This window comes from Chiloscyllium punctatum, chromosome 11 (assembly GCF_047496795.1).
Source record: "Chiloscyllium punctatum isolate Juve2018m chromosome 11, sChiPun1.3, whole genome shotgun sequence".
In the NCBI taxonomy this organism is placed as follows: Eukaryota; Metazoa; Chordata; class Chondrichthyes; order Orectolobiformes; family Hemiscylliidae; genus Chiloscyllium; species Chiloscyllium punctatum.
Genome location: NC_092749.1, coordinates 46,456,908 through 46,475,730, shown reverse-complemented (window position 1 = coordinate 46,475,730; position 18,823 = coordinate 46,456,908). Strand labels below are relative to the sequence as shown.

Below are 18,823 nucleotides of genomic sequence, written 5' to 3'. Positions count from 1 at the left end.
GATGTGCGGTGGAAGGCAAAAATGCTGAAGGAATTGAAATGCAAGGAAGCCAACCCAAAACTGCCAATCCATGAAGATCTTTAAAACATATTACATACGTGATTCAAATCATGCAAATTATTTTGGTATTCTCCTAGTGTTTTCAGTGGTACAGGAATTGGTATTGAGAACAAATAGCTGAGCTCTCAGCTAACTCATGCATTATGAACGATGACGTGATGAGTGGCACAGTAGAACTTGCAGGATTTCAGACATCTCTGAAACAGTAGTCTACTTGCAACATGATGTGTACTGTCTGCATGGGCATCACACTTTTTCCACAAATGAAATTACAAGGGAGCCCAGCATGTGATTATGGTTTCTTATATCAGACTCTTTTCCATTTTGTGAACGATTGTGGTCCATAAAACATCCTCTGCAGGGTTCAACACAATCCACATCGCAATACACCATGCTGTGAGTTAGCTGTCCAACTTGGACTTAGCGTTGTAAAGCTCCAAAATAACATTTTGCAATAAGATGACGCGAACGCAAGCTTACAACATTACAGTTGACATGCTACTTCTCCTTATGCACGTAACAATTCCACCTGTTCCCAAAACAGAACCTTTGTATACCAGGTCCAAGTTCCATTACTAATATTTGCATCCTGAGATCAAATATAATTAAGGTAACTTTGTGACAGATATAACTATCCAGTCTTGTAGCACCACAAAGACAGTTTGATCATAGTGAGAAAGTCATCAACCCTTTCCAGAATGTGTTTGACACAAAAAGCAGTACCCCGATAATGTTGGAAATCTGAATTCGAACAGAAAATCCAAGAATACTCAGCAGGTCAAGATGTATCTGTTGTTAGAGTCCCCACTGTTTTCATTTCTTTAATTTTTGTTAATCACTTTTGGTTTTGAGCCGTGAACTAGGAACTGTGAGCTAAATTTGAATTTTGAACTGTGGGTAACAGCTCGCGTTAAAAGGAAAACAGATCAAACAAGATTTTGTTTACTTATGAGGCCGGGCCAGGAAGTTAACTACAGTTGGTTCCTGATCAAAAAGTTTTATAGATGCTCCATCACTGGATACAAGCATTATGTTTAAACAGATTGCCGAAGTTGGCTATTAACGAGGACAGTACCTGGGAATTGGTTTGAGCCAAATCTGGGAAAAGCCTTGTGTTCAAGCAGATGGCAGATATTGAATGGTAACTCCTTGTGGAGGAATTGGTCAGTCTGTCAGGCAGTGGTCAGTGTTTGAATTTGGTTTTGGACAATGTTTTCAGTGAGAAGAAATTTGGCTGTTGATGTTATAGCAGGAAGATGTAAAAGCCCCCTGACCAACCTCCGTTATCAACTCTTGGAAATTTAGAGAATAGAAAACTAAGTATTACTACTATTATCTGAGTGAACTGAAAAGGTGACCCTGATTGACATCTTCAGAAAGTCAACCAAGAAACCATCACCTATGGCTGTGGAACAGTGCACTGTGTAAACTGCTTAAATAATCTGGACAGTTTTGTTATTTTTCTTTTATTCATCTCATAACTGTTTGTTTGCCTGTCTTTTGTGTGAGTGGGCCTGACAACATAAAATATAAAGGATATGGTTTAAAGCATAGACCAGTTAGATTACTTTGTTATTTAATCTTTCTCTACTATTACTATTGTTTTGTTAATAAATTGCTAAGTCTTTTGTTTAATATACAAACCAGTGTTAAGAACTGATTATTCTCACAGTCTAGGATTGATTATTCAAAAAGACTGGTTTGAAACCGTGATGGAGGAGAAAGTGAGGACTGCAGATGCTGGAGATCAGAGCTGAAAATGTGTTGCTGGAAAAGCGCAGTAGGTCAGGCAGCATCCAAGGAACAGGAGAATCGAAGTTTCAGGTATCAGCCCTTCTTCAGGAAGGGCTGATGCCCGAAACGTCGATTCTCCTGTTCCTTGGATGCTGCCTGACCTGCTGCGCTTTTCCAGCAACACATTTTCAGCCTTGAAACCATGATGGTCAATTTTGATTGTCTTTGACTTATCGAATGCCTGCAGTGCAAATAGAGGCCATTCAGCCTATCAAGTCTAACCCTCCAAAGAGCATCTGACCCTACCCCCTAATCCCACATTTACAATAGTTAACCCAACTTGCTTGCACACTATGGGCAATTTGGCACAGCCAATCCACCTAAGCTGCATATCTTTGGACTGTGGGAGCAAATCCGAGCATGTAGACATTGTCTAGAGTTTGCAATTCTCCCAATCGCCCAAGCTGGAATTGAACCCGGGTCCCTGGCACTGTGAGGCAGTAGTACTGACTACTGCGTTACCATGCCACCCTATTGCAGGTTATAATTTTACTGTGTGTCATAATGGAAGCAGAAAGGCTGATATTGGTTCAACAGTCCATTTGTGTTGTAACACGATGGAAAGAGAAACAGAATTATCATTTGGTTTAATGACTTTCATCAGGATTCTGAACTAATGAAAAGTCATTGACCTAAAACATTAAATCTGTTGCTGCTTCATCTACTAAATATTTCCAAAATATGTTCGAATATGTCTCTGAAGACAAAGGATCTAAACTTCAATGTAAAAATGAAAAAGCTTAAAGATTGTAAACTTTGATCTTATAGTATGGCATAAATCTATAAAGACAGTATGTGTAATTCATTTATTGCTGGGCATTTTTTATATTGACTGACTGAATCACATAGCAACTAAATATTGATATGTTAAGCGTTAACACAATAAAATTTCAAAGGTGAATTTATTTGCTGTTTGTTGCAGAATTGATACCTTTTTGCAAGCTTTGTATTGGTTTATGACATTCTGTAAAAACATTTGAACACGTCTAACCATTTGGTTACTTGGAATTCAGTGCAGGTATTACTGTTTGGGTGTTTGAGAGTACTAGTGGATGGGAGTGCACCTTAGTAGAAGGTGAATGGACTAACACTTAAATGAAAGTGAAAGAAATTAATCTTAAAGCCAATAAAATAATTTTTATTTTCAGGTAAAATAAAAATGTAAAAATATTTCAGCCAGTGTTTATTCCTAATAAATGATTGAATGATTACACTATTCATCAGTATAAGCAGTTAAAAAGCAGCATCTTGTATTTATATAACATCTCCAAATGCTTGATGTACTAATTACTTTAAAAACACAGTGGGTGTGCAATAAATGCAACTGCAGTTTTACATACACCAAAGGATTATGAATGACACTAAGGTGAATGACCAGATTATTTTTTATTTGATACTGCTTAAGGAATAAATGCATGCCAGGACATCACGAGAACTTCCTTCTCTTTTACGTACCACTATGAGATTATCTAGATTTCCCTAACCTACTCAGAATAAACAGTTAACCTCAGTTGAACAATGAATTTGAGGGGTTATGTCAATACTGGATTGCAATGTTGGCTGAGATTATCTGCCCCAGTCCTGAAGCCAGTTCTGATTGATAGGCATGCATGGTGTCAACTGCGCTTTAATTTTCTCCTGTGATTCCTCATAGAGTCACGTAGCATGGAAACAGGCCCTTCGGTCCAACCTGTCCATGCAAAACGTAATCCCAAACTAAACTAGTCCCACCTGCCTGCGTCATTTATTTAACTTCATTGTTACACCTGGCGCTTTGAGAAATGTTGTGGTTCCTCCTACTTATATTTAGGAACTCCATGCCCATAGATTTCTCGTATATATTCTATGGTTTATCTTTGTATGTTGAAGAAAAAGCTTTAGACGAGTGACCTATTTATTCATTGTGTTCAAACATTTTTTAAAGCAAGTGAGAACTACTTGCAGCAATGCATCTTAATCACTTATTTGTGGCAATTTCTTTTAGAAGTCAAATAATTCTGACCCCCGAAGCTCAAGAGATTTCTTTTCCGATGTACTTTTGCTGATTTAGGGGCCGCACTCTATGGTCTCTGCTGGAGAAAAAGTTGTGTCAGATTAGAAAAAGTTTTCACATTCTGTAAATGCTGCTCAGTAACCAAGAGTTACTGCTCTGAGACACCTGAGCAAATGGTTGCAAATTCCAAACGCACAACCCACCATTAATTTTTGTCATTGGAGATGGTCTAGTAGCGAATTTCTGTTGAGTTTTCTCACTTCCCCAATGTAATTTTGGCAACATTCTTGGAGATGTCACATCAACAGCTTTTTTTTAAATCTCACAATGTTTACCCGCCTGTTCTGGCAGGTACATGTTTACCCGCCTGTTCTGAACATCCTTCATAACGTCCATGCAATTATCTCTCATGCTATGTCTTTAACTTGTTGGAGAGCCGCCTGCTAAGCTAGAACATCCTGTCTGTCTTAGCATCTGAACTTGGGATTGGAATGTGGAACATCTAGGTCCTGCTGTAAAATAGATTTGTATCTTAACTATAGTCATTCTGTGCTAAACTTATTCACTAGAACATTTAAGATGTGGTTCTCATTCCCAAATTAAGAACATAAGAAGTGGTACAAAATATTACTGCTTTTCAGTCAAGATCAAAAGCATATTCAGATCTGTGTAGATTGGGAAAGATATATGTTGCTTTAAATGTAGCAGTAAATGTCTCAATACTGTTTTCAGGCTGATGCTACTCTTTGCATTGTATGGAGTCAATGTAGCCCTTTTGTGTTTAAATGGTTGTAAGTCGGTACCTTTTAAATAGTTCTACCCAATAATTGAAGTTTTCATGTTCATCTGATCCAATGACAGTTTTTTTTTAAGCAGTCAACATTGCTTGAATGGATACTTGCTCATTTCACAAGATAGAAGAAGCATTTCATTATTGGGGAGTTTATTTTGTCCTCCAGATTTTGGATTCTATCAACATTATCACTCCTCCATATTTATCACATGAAAAATGTTGAAAAGCGAATGGATTGTTGTGAGTGGTGCAATATAGTTAACCACAGGGTTTTAGTTGTATGAAAAGGTGTGAAGTTTTTGAAATTGAGATAAAAATAACAATCATAAAATATCCTTAAAACTTCTATCCAGGGTCCCATTTCTTCTCCTTGAAATGTTGCCTTAAAACCTACCTGTGCTCCTGGAACTTGGTTGATATCCAGTTCTCCTCCGAAATGCTTTGAGACATTTTGACATGCAAAATCATCTTGCAAGTGCACTTTTTTAAAAAAATCATGCTTTTAAAACTAAATTGTTTGGATGGTTAGAGCAAAATAAATGCACACATTAAATATTATGATAAAATGTATAATTTTTTAATATACATTAATTAGATATGACTGCCAATGCAAGGCCAGCATATATTGTCCATTTTTAATGAACCATCAGTTGCGAGGGAAGATCTTCCAGATTTGAACCTAGCAGCACTAAAGGAGCAGCAATATGGTTCTAAGGATAATGACTGATTGGAGGGGAGCTTGCAAGTTGTGGAGTTCTTGTGCATCTGTTGTCCATGTCCTTATGTCCTTCTAGGTTGTAGAGGTACCAAGTTGGAAGATGCTGGTCAGTAAGTCTTGATGAGTTGATGCATTGCATTTGTTAGATGGCTTGGGATAGCTTCTAGCATGCAATCCTACATACCTCACTGAACAAGTATTGTTGTAGTTTCAAGGTGTTGTAAATTAAGGGACGCGCTAGCCCATGAGGTTTATGATTGTGCTTCAATCCTCATGGATGTCAAATTTTGCTCTGTTCTCAATCTACCCCTTTCAGCTGTGTAAAAGATTAGATTAGAAAGTCTCCTCATACCTAAAAAAAAATTGGTGTACTTCTGTAATTTTGTTGCAGAAATGACTGAGTGCTGTGTTGTGGGGGTATTGTGCGGGTGGCACAGTGGTTAACACTGCTGCCTCACAGCGCCAGAGACCCGGGTTCAATTCCCGCCTCAGGCAATTCTCTGTGTGGAGTTTGCACATTCTCCCCGTGTCTGCATAGGTTTCCTCCGGGTGCTCCGGTTTCCTCCCACAATCCAAACATGTGCAGGTTAGGTGAATTGGTCATGCTAAATTGCCCGTAGTGTTAGGTGAAAGGGTAAATGTAGGAGTATGGGTTTGGGTGGTATACGCTTCGGCGGGTCGGTGTGGACTTGTTGGGCCGAAGGGCCTGTTTCCACACTGTAAGTAATCTAATCTAATCTAATCTTTTTTGGATAATGTACTGAATCAAAGGCCTTGCAGTCTCCTCTGGTGAAGATAGAAAATCTCATTATCATTATTTCAAATACAGGGAGTTCTCCTACTGTTCTGGCTGACATTAAATCCTCGTCCAAATGATTCTGGTCATTCAGCCAACTGTGAAACCTTGCTCTGTGCAATTCTGCTTCCTTATTTCCCACCAAAGCAACACTGACTTCCCTATAGGATAAATCCATTGGTTATAAAGTGCTTTAGGAAACCTAAGGATAGATTTACATTTAAGAAAAATCTTCCTTCAGATACAACTAGATTTAGAGAGTGTTTTAAAGCAAATAACCTTGGTACATGATATAGAAAAATCCCAGTTTACCACTGTTCCACTTCAGTAACAGATTGTAGTTTCCATGATTTTAATTATTATGTTATATTGTTCAACTTTTCAGTGTTACTGGACTTCTACTACTATGAATATTAATTTGAAAGAAAAATGGGTCCTATCTTATTGAAAAAAAATTATTGTAAAGAATGTGAACTTCAACAGAAAATGGATTAATGACTTGAAGATAAATGGCTTAATATAGGGTTGGTAGAAAATCAGACTTGGCAGTTGAGTTTCAAGATGCAATAACCTCTTTCAACACTATCATATTTGATAATATTTAACAGATCAGGTCAGCTTAGCTTTTAGACTAGCATATCTTAACTCTTTTATTTGCTAGTCAAAGGGCAAGCATAAGGCAAAGGTTGATTTTATTACTCTCTACATCTTGTTGTAAATTATTGTTGTAGAATTCACATTAAAATGTGGCTTTTCAATAGTCTTTGAGCCCTTTCTTACCAAATGTTTACAATTTTTAAATATTATGTCACTGTGGCATAACATCTTAATTCAGAAACACAGGTTCAGCATTCAATAACTAATCTGCGATCTAACTATATTCTTGGTATCCTTCAATACCTTCCGATGAGCAAACATGTATCAATCTTCCAATTAAAATTTAAAGAACTGATCTGGAAACAACCCTTTTCTGCAAAAGATCATTCCAGGCTTCACCAACATTTCCATCTAAAAGTTTTGCTCCTGGAAGATCTGGCTTTTTTTTAAAAGCATTCTAACCTTAGCCCTAGATCCCCAACAGGAGATAGACTTTCTCCTTATTCAGCCTATTGTTTCCTTCTACTGTCTTGTAAACTTCAAGTAAATTACAACATCACCAACTAAATTCCAGGAAATACAGCGCTGGTTTGTAATGTTGATGATATAGTAACCCTTAAAGTCCCAGGTATCATTCAGGTAAATCTACACTCTTTTCCCTTCAGATCAGTATATCCTCCCAAAGTTATGATGCCAAGACTGAACACAGTACTTTATAGTCTAACCAGGCCATTTTTGAGGGCATGAGAAAATGACATTTTATCCAGTGATTAGATTTCTTGAATCAACAGATTTAACTTTGGTATAATTGCTTTTTCACCCGTTTCAGTTTTAAAAACTGACTAGGAGGAGGCTATAAATCGAATTACTGATATAATTCTAAAGGTTAGTGCTATAATATTTTATTAGTTTTATTTTACAGTTTGCTTACTAAAGTAAATATATCCTTATCATGCTATCTTTTGTAATGGCATTTTCAGGAATGTGGAATATATTTATTTATATGGCCCCCTAAACTTGTAGACTTTGGAAGAGAATTTTATCTCAGTAAAGTACTATGCCCCGTGAGACCACGTTCTTTTATCCTCTTCAACACTTCTCAACAATTGAAATGCCATGGCTTAGATGAAACCTGTTCAAAAATAATTCATTTGAGGTCAATGTCTGTAAACTGAAAAGTGGTCTGCCATTTTGCGATATTAACATTCATAGCGATTAAGATTGCTTTTTCAGATCATTCTGTTCAGTTTGGAGCATCACAGATCTTGTGTATGAAGAAAATTATTGTGCAGTCTCTTAAATAATTGATTCATAATGTAATTAGTGATGTGGCCAGTATCACTAATTTTTGAGAGTTGTCCAAATTACTTTCTTAACTATTTGTCTTCCCTTTCCTATTTATCATTTGACAGGTTTAATATATATATTACAGCAAGATAGATTTGTTTAATCTTGACCAGATCAAAATTTTGAACTCAACTAATAGATATTCAGACTTCACAGAGATCTTGGCATTGCAGACACCTCTTACCAGTATGTCTGTGCTTCTTGCTGAGAGGTTTATGGAATGTGACCTCAAGCTTCAGAATAATGATCTCCTTGTTGAACTTTCATATCTAAACTGTTTGTGCCACATACATTCTAATTTGAATAAAGCTCCATCTCACCAATCTCCTCGACGCCCTTGCTGATCAATACTAGCCCTCTGTTCGTCAGTGCATTGAATTCAGATTCCTCATCTGCATGTCAAACCTTAGCCCTGCAACCCTTTTCTGCAATCTCATTCATAACTCTGTCCTTTCTGAACCATTAGATTACTTTCCCGCTGATTTTTCTAAACATGTTATACTACAGTTGTTGGTGGTGGACAATTAAACTACCTCAATTTGTTGCCTGGAAAAAAGCCTCCTTAAACATGTTTTGCTTTTACAAAACTTTTGAAAGTTCAGAAATTGTCAAAATGTTTACCATCTCTCCATCTCTCTCTGGTTTCCTATTTATTTCATTATTACATTTGTAAAATTACTTGCAATGTTTCCAAAAATTAAAAGTATAAGAAAGCACACATTGCAGTTGAACCTCAACACTTTTTGTTCAAAGTAGGATCTATTTTTTTCCGAGCTCCCTCTCCCTGATCCCTATTATTTTAAGATTCTAAACAGTGATTTAGGTAATGACTTCTGTTTTAATATGTGCTTAGAGATACTTCAGTTTGAGAAATTCTTAGTGAGTCATTGTATTAAATATCAATGCATGTAGCTTATCTGATATAAAACATCTATTCAAAACTGAAGTCATTTAGTAATGCTCATCCAAATATTGAATTATGTCAGCCTTGCATTGCAGAGAAGTGTTAAACAATGATGTGTACTTTAATTGGCAGTTCAAAACATAGGAAATTATATGTGGCCTAGAACATCATTCAAGGGGTGGAATGAATAATGGGAGAGAGAATCAACCCTAGGTAACTCTTGACCACCACTTAGCAGTCAGATGGAGTGTGCCAGTGATTGAACAGTGGCATTGGGTTTCTTGCCCTTAATCTTGGTCAACGTTATCATAAGGCAGAGGTAGACCTCTGAAGGGGAAGGATATAATTTTTACATTGAAAACTAAATACTCAGCAGGAGGTATTAAGAGGAAGTTTTCAAAATGCTCTCCTCCCAAGGTAACATTAGGTTGGATGGCTTGTTTGTGATGCAGATGGAAGCCAACAGCATGGGTTCAATTCCTGCACTGACTGAGGTTGCCATGAAGGACCCTCCTTCCCAACATCTCCCCTCTCCTGAGTCGTGGTGATACTTGGGTTAGACCACTATCAGTTGTCTTTCTCTAATGTCACAGCAGCCTTATGGTCCAGTAACACAACAATGATTTTACTTTTAGAGTTCAGCTGCAGTGTTTTCTTTAGATTGTAAACCACTCTGGTGTTCTTTTCCAATACTGAACTGAGCTTCAGAGCCTATACTCTTTCCATCATAAAAGACTGAGCACTTTCAACTCCGGTGGTATAATTCATTTGCACCTGTAGCTCAAACTGTCTGTTGATATCCTCATTTATTGCCTTTGCTACTCCTAGAAATGTTTAATCTGATGCTGTTTTGACTGGCCTCACTCGATAAACCTCAGCTCATACAAAAATTGATGTGTGTATCCTACCCCATACTATTTACCAGTCTCCCAAATTTAAAAGTCTTATTCTTCCGTTTAAATCATTTAATGACTATGTTTCTTTCTTTGTAACCATTTCCCCCATCAGATATTTGCGTTGCCTCAACTCTGGCCTTTCTGTAATTCGAGCTCCTTTTGTCCTGCTATAACCAACCGTGTCTTCAGTCATTAAATTCTACATTCTCAAATTCTCTCCACTTTTATCTCATTTTCTTGTTCTAAGACCCTTCTTAAAAATGCATTGTTTGGCAAGTCTTAAATTGGTTTTCCAAATCTGTACTTAAGTGCATTAGGATGATTTTTCTATACAAGTTCATTTTGTTCAAAGAAATGGGCAAAAAAAGCTGTGAGGTGAAATCTGAAAATATAGTGTTTTGATTATTAGTGAAGGAAAAAAAGACATCCATTTTGAATTTGTTTAATCACAGAAAGTCATTTCTAAATTACAAGTTTTTTTTCATAATTGTGAATGAAAATGTTTTGTGAATATTTTATTTAATGATTTCCCTTTTTATCCTGGATGTAGGTAATGTTGCAGATGTGTACCTGGAGGGGAAGGATCAACTGGGTGGATGGTTTCAGTCCTCACTGCTCACCAGTGTAGCAGCTGAGAAACGGATTCCATATAGGTTAGTACTTTATTAATCAAATTAATTGGGCTATTAATTTGTACATTTATTATCATGTCATTTGCTCCTCTGAACATAGTCCACATAGAGCACATTGAACTTTTCAAATCATTTTGGTAAACTTGTATATACTGCATTACACCTAAATAAGCATTCTCTTTTAGTTATTTCTTCCCTTTGTATTAGTCTATATAAATCCTTCCCACTTAACAAATACTTATGATTTAATAGCTGCTGCCAAACTGTCTGTGAGTACCTTTAATTTTCAGAGTGACTGTTATGAAAAGAGAATGTGGCTTGCTGCCTACTGTCAGAATGGAAGTAAGTCTCCATGTTCGTGGAGTCGTACAGCATGGAAACAGACCCTTTGGCCCCATCTGTCTGTACCGACCAAGCTTCCTAAACTGAACAAGTCCCGTTTGCCTACATTTGGCCCATAACCCTCTCAACCTCTGCTATCCATGAACCTGTCCAAACGTCTTTTAAATGTTGTAATTGTGCAACTCTACCACTTCCTGTGGCAGCTTATTTGATATGTGCACCAACGTCTGTGTATAAGAAGTCACCTCTCAGGTCTCTCTTTTGAATCTTTCCCCCCTCACCTTACAATTATGCTTTCTAGCTTTAGACTACCCTACTCTGGGAAAAAGACCTTGGCTATTCATCTTATCTATGCCTGTCACCCCTGCGCCTCCTATGGGTAAAAGAAATCCCAGCCTATTCAGCCTGTCCTTATAACGCAAACCCTCTCATCTCGGTAACATTCTAGCAAATCTTTTTTGCACTTTTTCCAGTTTAATAGCATCCTTCCTATAGCAGGGTGACCAGAATTGTATATAATACTCCAAACGTGGCCTTACCAATGTCTTGTACAGCCATAACATGGCATCACAACAAGCACTCAATGCTCTGATTGATGAAGACAAACATGCCAAACACTGACTTCACCACCCTATCTACCCATGACACCACTTGCAAGGAACTATGTACCTGCACCCCGAGGTCTCTACCATTAACTGTCGAATTCCAGCCCTGGTTTGTCTTACTAAAGTACTGCACCTTGCATTTATCTATATTATGTTCCATTCCTCGGCACACTGGCCCAATTGCTCAAGATTCTTTTGTACTCTTAGATAAACTTCTTCACTCTCCACTATACCATCAATTTTGGTGTTATTTGCAACTTACTAACCATGCCTCCTCTATTCTCATCCAAATCGTTTATATGAATCGCCAATCTCCATTCTCTCTTGCCTCCCCTTTTATCCTTCCTATAGCATCTGTAACCCAGAACATTGAGCTGTCAGTCCTGTCCCTCCCTCAGCCATGTTTCTGTAATGGCGATGATATTCCAGTCCCATGTTCCCATCCATGCCCTGAGTTCATTTGGTTGATCTGTCAAGCCTTTTGCATTGAAATAAATGCATTTTAATTCATCAGCCTTCCCTCGTTTTCTGCCATGCTCTTGTCTGCCTTGTCTATTTAGCTTGCTGTCTCTAACTTTTGTATCAGTGTCAACCTTCTGTCTTGTCTCACTACTGTTAGGGATTTCTGAGGGAACTCTGTGGAATCTGTGTGAGCTTGCCTCTCCTTGGAAAATTCAATTCCAATGGTCTTTTCAAACTGTACATGAAATATATAAAGGGATGGTCCAACACAGAAGGACTCCACTTGACCTCTTGTGTCCCTGGCAAATCTCTGCAGTTTATCTAGTCCATTCATTGGCTTTTTCCCAAAACTGCTAAGTTTTTCTTCTCTTTAGAAAATTATCTGTTTTTTGTAAACCAAAATTGAAGCTGCCATCGCCATGATCTCTGGCAATATGTTTTAGATTCTAAAAATTCACTGCATTCAAAAAAAGTTCTCCCTCATGTCACCTTTGGTTCTTTTCCCTTTACCTTGAATCTTTCTCCCTCCAATTTATGATTCTTCCAATAATGGAAGTTGTTTCTCTCTGTCTACTTTGTCCAGACCCCTATGATTTCAAATACTTCTATCAAATCTCCTTTCAACCTTATTTAAGGAGAACAGCTCTAACTTCCGCAATCTGTCCATGTAACTGAAAATTTGTATTCTTGGAACCGTTCTTGTACATCTTTTCTGAATCCTCTCTACTGTCTTTACTTCCTTCCTAAAGTCTGGTGCACAGAATCGGATGCAGTAATTCAGTTGAGACTGAAGCCAGTGTTATATAAAGGATCACCTTAACTTCCATGTCTTTGTACTCTCTGACTCTATTTATAAAGCCTTGAATTCCATAGCTTTTACTAACTGCTTTCCCAACCTGCTCTGCCACACTCAATGATTTGTCTACATATGTTCTGTTCTATTCCATTGCTCCTGCACACCCCCCATAGAGTTTTATCCCTTGTTTTGCATTGCCCTTCCTCATCCTCCCTCCAAAAATATATCACTTCACACTTTTTCTGCTTTAAACTGTATTTTCCATGTGTCTACCTTTTCCACCTGGCTGATTGTGTCCTTTTGAAGTCTATTCTCTGCCTTCTCACAGTTCCCAATACTTCAAGGTTTTGTACAGTTTGAAAATGAGCCCTGCACACTCAATTCGAGGTTGTCTTATGAGGAACATTTAAGAATGTTGGGCCTGTACACAATTCAATTTTAGAAAAATGAAAGGTGATCTTATTGCAAGTGGGAAGATTCTCTGAAAGCTTAACATGGAAGAGAATATTTTCCTTTCCTTCATGGGTACTGGAACCACAAGGCTGTTCAGAATAAGTGTTGTCTCATTTAAGGTAGAAACATGGAGGAATTCCTTCTATGAGCAATAATAATCTTTGGAATTCTCTGCAAAGGAGAGAGGCTGGTTCATTGAATAGATTCAGGCTGAGTCATACAGGTTATTTATCTACAAAGGAGTCCAAGCTTATGTTGGGGCAGGCAGGGAATTGGTGTTAAAGCTGTATTGAGATTAGCCTATCCTGCTCCTAGTTTTTATATTTTTATGTTTTGTCCTTGGCCATAGTACCATAAGGTTCAGGTTGAGTATGATTATAATCTCTGATGTGTTCCCCTGCTGAGATTGGATCCACGTGACCCACCTCATTTCCCAGAAACAGATCCAGCAACCCTTCCTTCTGCACTGATTTGAAATGTACTGTTTGAGTCAATTCTCCTGAACACACTTCAGAAGTTCTTCCCCTTCTCTGCCCTGACATTGTTACTATCCCTATTTATATTAGAATAATTCAAGCCTCTAATAAAAATTGCTTTATAGTTTTATGCCCTCTGTAATTTCTTGTAAATTTGTTCCTCCATATCTTTCCAACTTAGTGGTGATGTATAGAATACACCCAGTATTGTGATGGTAACTATTATTTCTTAGCTGTGGTCTGAATACTTTTTGTTCTTGACTTCTCTAAGACACCCTATCACTCCTGTCTTATTTCCTTATCTATTTTTCCTTGTATCCAGGAATACTTAGAACCCAATCCTGCATCTTTTAAGGTCAGATCTCTGTTATTTCCATAACATCATATTTCCACTTGATTATCTGTACCTGCAGCTGAGCAACCATTTACCACACACCATGCATTCACTCATATACACAGCAAATCTAATTTGCATTTTATTGCATTTTCTTCTATTCTGACGCCACTTGATATCTTTGTAATATTTACTCTAATACTGTCTGTCTCTCAATTTTTATGTACCTTATTTTTCCTTTCTAATGTTACCTCCTCGTGGTGTCCATACCCCTGAATTGAATTGAATTTATTGCCACGTGTACCGAGGCACAGTGAAAACCTTCGTCTTGCGAGCAATACAGGCAGATCACATAGTTAAGTGGCATAGATAAGTAAATAATAGGTAAACAGTGGCAAAAACAAAAACAGGCAAATATTAAGAGTTTGAGACTCCATTCAGTATTCTAACAACTGTAGGGTAGAAACTGTTCCAAACAGGCATGTGTGTGTCTCTCTCTCTATCTCTCTCTCTCTCTATCTCTCTCTCTCTCTATCTCTCTCTCTCTCTATCTCTCTCTCTCTCTATCTCTCTCTCTCTCTCTATCTCTCTCTCTCTCTATCTCTCTCTCTCTATCTCTCTCTCTCTACCTCTCTCTCTCTCTCTCTCTCTCTCTCTCTACCTCTCTCTCTCTCTCTACCTCTCTCTCTCTCTCTACCTCTCTCTCTATCTCTCTCTCCAGGCGTCTGTACCTTCTCCCCAATGGTAGAGGTTGTAGAAAAACATTGCCAGGGTGGGACGGATCTTTGAGAATGCTGGTGGCTTTTTCTTGACAGTGGGCCTGGTAGATGGATTCTATAGATGGGAGGTTGGCCTTTGTGATTGTCCGGACCGAGTTCACCACTTTCTGTAACCGTCGCCAATCTTGAATGGTACAGTTGCCATACATCCAGACAGGATGCTCCAAATGGCACACCTATAAAAGTTGGCAAGGGTATTTGCCATCATGCCAAATTTCCTCAGCTGCCTGAGAAAGAAGAGGTATTTTTGGGCCTTTGTAACCAGTGCGTCCACAAGAAGAGTCCAAGGAAGCTTGTTGTGGATGACCACTCCTAGGAGCTTGACGCTCTCCACTCACTCCCCCTCTGTGCTGTTAATGTGTAGGGGGGCATGTGTAACATCCCGCCAAAAGTCAATAATGAGTTCCTTGGTTTTGCTGGCATTGAGAATTAGGTTGTTCTCAGTGCACCATTTTTCCAGGTCTTCCACCTCCCGTCTGACGCCATCTGAGATTCGACCAACAATGGCGGTGTCATTGGTGAACTTGTAAATGGCGTTAGTCTGGTATTTGGCAACGCAGTCATGGGTATACAGTGAGTACAGTAGGGGGTTGAGTGCTGGTGATGATGAAATATTGTCCCCAGTCTTCACTGATTGTGAACTGTGGGTCAGGAGACTGAGGATCCAGTTACAGAAAGTGGGGCTTAGTTTGAGATCACTAAGTTGAGTAATCAGTGTCGAGGGGATAATAGTGTTAAAGACTGAACTGTAGTCAATGAGTAGGATTCTAACGTAGCTGTTCTTGGTATCAAGATGCTCTAAGGAGGAGTAAAGGGCAAGTGATATGGCATCTGACGTGGATCTGTTGGTTCGATAGGCATATTGGAGTGGGTCAAGAGTAGTGGGGAGGCTGGAGTTGATTAATGCCATGACCAGCCTTTCAAAGCACTTCATGACCACTGAAGTTAGGGCCACTGGGCGGTAGTCATTGAAACATGCTGCATGAGCCTTCTTAGGCTGCTATATTGATTCACACTTTAGGAGGACAATGTTATAAATTCACCTGATCAGAATCCTTGCCCATCTGGAATGCACAACCTGAATTTGGCTGCAACCTATTTTCTGATGATTTGGATTGACATTACAAAGAGGAGTGCCTTGTTATAAGTCGAAGAAGATGTGGTTTATGTGGATTTTAATAAGGCTTTTGACAGCATCCGTCATGACAGATTGGTCAGGGAAGTTAAGAGCTTATGAGACGCAAGGCAAAGTGGCACATTGAATCCAAAATTGGCTAAGAGGCAATGGAGGGTGAACGCAGAGGGAATGTTTCTGTGAGTGAAAATCTATTTCCAGTGAGGTTCTGCAGGGCTTGGTATTGTAACCCTTCCTGTTGTGGGTTATAATTAAGTATATGGACTTAAATTCAGGCCATTTGATCAAGAAGTTTGCAGATGTCGCAAAAATTAGTTGGGAGGTGAATAGTAAGGAGGATAACTGTAAACTGCAGGAGGATCTCAGTGGATTGATCAGGTGTTCTTATTAAAATTTTAAAATTAGAGGCAATTCAATATTCTCACAGATCAGTGGCATGAATAGTGTGTTATATGATCATCAAAATCCAGCTCAGCAAGCAAACTTAGATCCAGAACCTTAAACCTGAGCTACAAATCTTCTCAAAACTTGCAATCATTGTGCAATCTTCGGACATTATAATGTTCAGCAGCATTCTGGCTCCTCAGATTCTAAGGAGTCCACGTCCAAATGCATCAAGCCCTGAACAATATCCAGTCTTGGGCTGAAAAATGTCACGTAACATTCATGCCATACAAATGCCAGGTAGTGACCATCTCCAGCAAGATATAAATCTAACCACTGCACCTTGACATTTAGCGGCATTATCATTCCTGTATCCCCCACTATCAACATCCTGGGGATTACCATTGACTAGAAACTGAATTGGACTTGTAATACAAGTAAAGTGACTATAAGAAACATTTAGAGGCTATGAAAACGGCATGATTTTGGGGGAGTTCAAAACTAGAAAGTATATTTTTAGAGCAAGAGGAAAAAGACATGAGGGACAACCTTTTTATACAGAGTGGTTTGTGTGGGGAAGGAACTGGTGGAGAAAGTAGTGGATGCAGGTACAGTTACATGTTTAAAAGATGTTTGAATAAGTTAATGAATAGGACATGTTTGGAGAGATATGGGCCAAGTGCAGGCAGGTGGGACTAGTTTAGTTTGGGTACATGGTCGGCGTGGACTGGTTGGACCGAAGGATCTGTTCCCAGGCTATATGACTGTACAACCTCTAGATTCCCTAAACCCTGCCCACCATCTGTGGGGCGCATGAGGAGTGTTGTGGCATACTTTTTATTTGCTTGATGAGTTCATCTCCTAACAACACTGAAGCTTGACACCATTCAAGACAAAGCATCCCATTTGATTCATACCACATCCACAAACATCTATTCCCAATGCTCAGTAGCAATAGTGTGTACTAGCGACAAAATGCATTGCAAAAATTCAGCAAAAATCCTTTGAAAATAGTCTTACAAACCTACAACCACTTCCACCGAGAAGGACAAGGGCAGTAGATACATGGAAATACCACCATCTGCAAATTCCCCTCCAAATCCCTCGCCATCCTGGCTTGGAAATATATCATCGCTGTTCCTTCACTGTCACTGGGTCAAAATCATGGAATTCCCTTCCTAGTAGCATTGTGGTTTTATCTACAACACACTGGCTTCAGCTCTTCAAGAAGGCAGCTCACCAGTTCCAGCACAAGTGCGTCTGGGGTTGTGTTATAAATGCTGATCCAGCCAGGGACACTCATGGTCCATGAGTGAATAAAATATAAATGATAAATGAAACCCTGCCCAGTAGCACAAGCAAATCATTAAGAAGTGGAATGAAAATTGTGATTTAACAAAAATGCTTGTCTAAATTATTTGTTTTAAGAGTACTTCTAAAAGTTTAAATGCACACGTTTACTCCCCTCAAAACAATTTAACCGAAGTTTCTGGTTTGAAGCATTTGCATGGAAAATCCTGCCTTTAAACTGTATAAAACTGTGGAGTACTAAAGCATCTTTTAGTCGAGGACAGATTTTCGTTAGTAAGCTTTGAATATTTTATCCTCAGAAAACTGGTGGTCCATGGATTTACTCTCAATGAAAGTGGTGAAAAAATGTCCAAATCCATTGGAAATGTGGTAGATCCAGATGTTATTGTTAATGGAGGACTGGTAAGTCTTTACAATATTTTGTTTTACTTCTCACAATAAACAAAATACTAGTTTAATATAAAATTAGTTTTTCAGAACTAAGTAAGTTATCAACAGTTATGAACTTTAAAAAGTGATCAAAAAACTTTGTCAAGGTACTGCATTTTCAAAGAATGCTACAGTGAAAGTAGGGTTTTTAAAAAAAGGAAAGTTCATAACATTCAAGGCTATGGGCCTAATGTGGGAAAAGAGAACTAGTGTAGCTAGCCGTGTATTTTTGGGAGTACAGAACACAGTAGACCGAAAGGCCTCTTCTGTACTATATGATGCTGTGATTGCATCTATGAAAGTTTCTTGCCACAAGTAATTCTTTCGTAAAGGTGGATAGGATATCATCAGTTAAGTGAATGAAGTGGCTCATTGTGATGTCCTTGTGTAAAACGATGAGGATATTAAACCTTTTAAACCTGCTCTGTCATTTAATGAGATCATAGTTGATCTGTGATTTCCATGTGTATTCCAGATATATGCCTTAGATCCCTTAATATCTTTGGTTAACAAAATCTACCCATCACAAAATTAACAATTGATAGAGCACCATTTTCTTTTGTGGAAGAGACCTTTAAACATTTGCAGTCCTTTGTGTGTAGACATATTTCCTAACTTCACTGCTGAAAATTCGAGCTCTAATTTTTAAATGATTCCCAAGTCCTACAATCCCTAAGTCGTTTGCTTGTGTCTATCTGAGCTGTTCCCCTTAATACAGGTACCCCCCACAATTTTTCGAATGTTTGCTTTATGCAGTTTTGCTTTTATTAAAGAGCTACATTAGTAC

At 38.4% G+C, this 18,823-nt stretch overlaps 1 protein-coding gene across 1 annotated transcript in view; it reads left to right on the top strand.

Annotated features, from left to right (window-relative positions):
• The window catches only part of iars2 (isoleucyl-tRNA synthetase 2, mitochondrial), a 97,160-nt gene that overhangs the window by 60,878 nt on the left and 17,459 nt on the right, over positions 1-18,823 (top strand). Inside the window, exons 15-16 of the mRNA XM_072580754.1 lie at positions 10,449-10,551; positions 17,907-18,009. Coding sequence (XP_072436855.1) covers positions 10,449-10,551; positions 17,907-18,009 — 206 coding nt within the window. The remainder of the gene's footprint in view (positions 1-10,448; positions 10,552-17,906; positions 18,010-18,823) is intronic.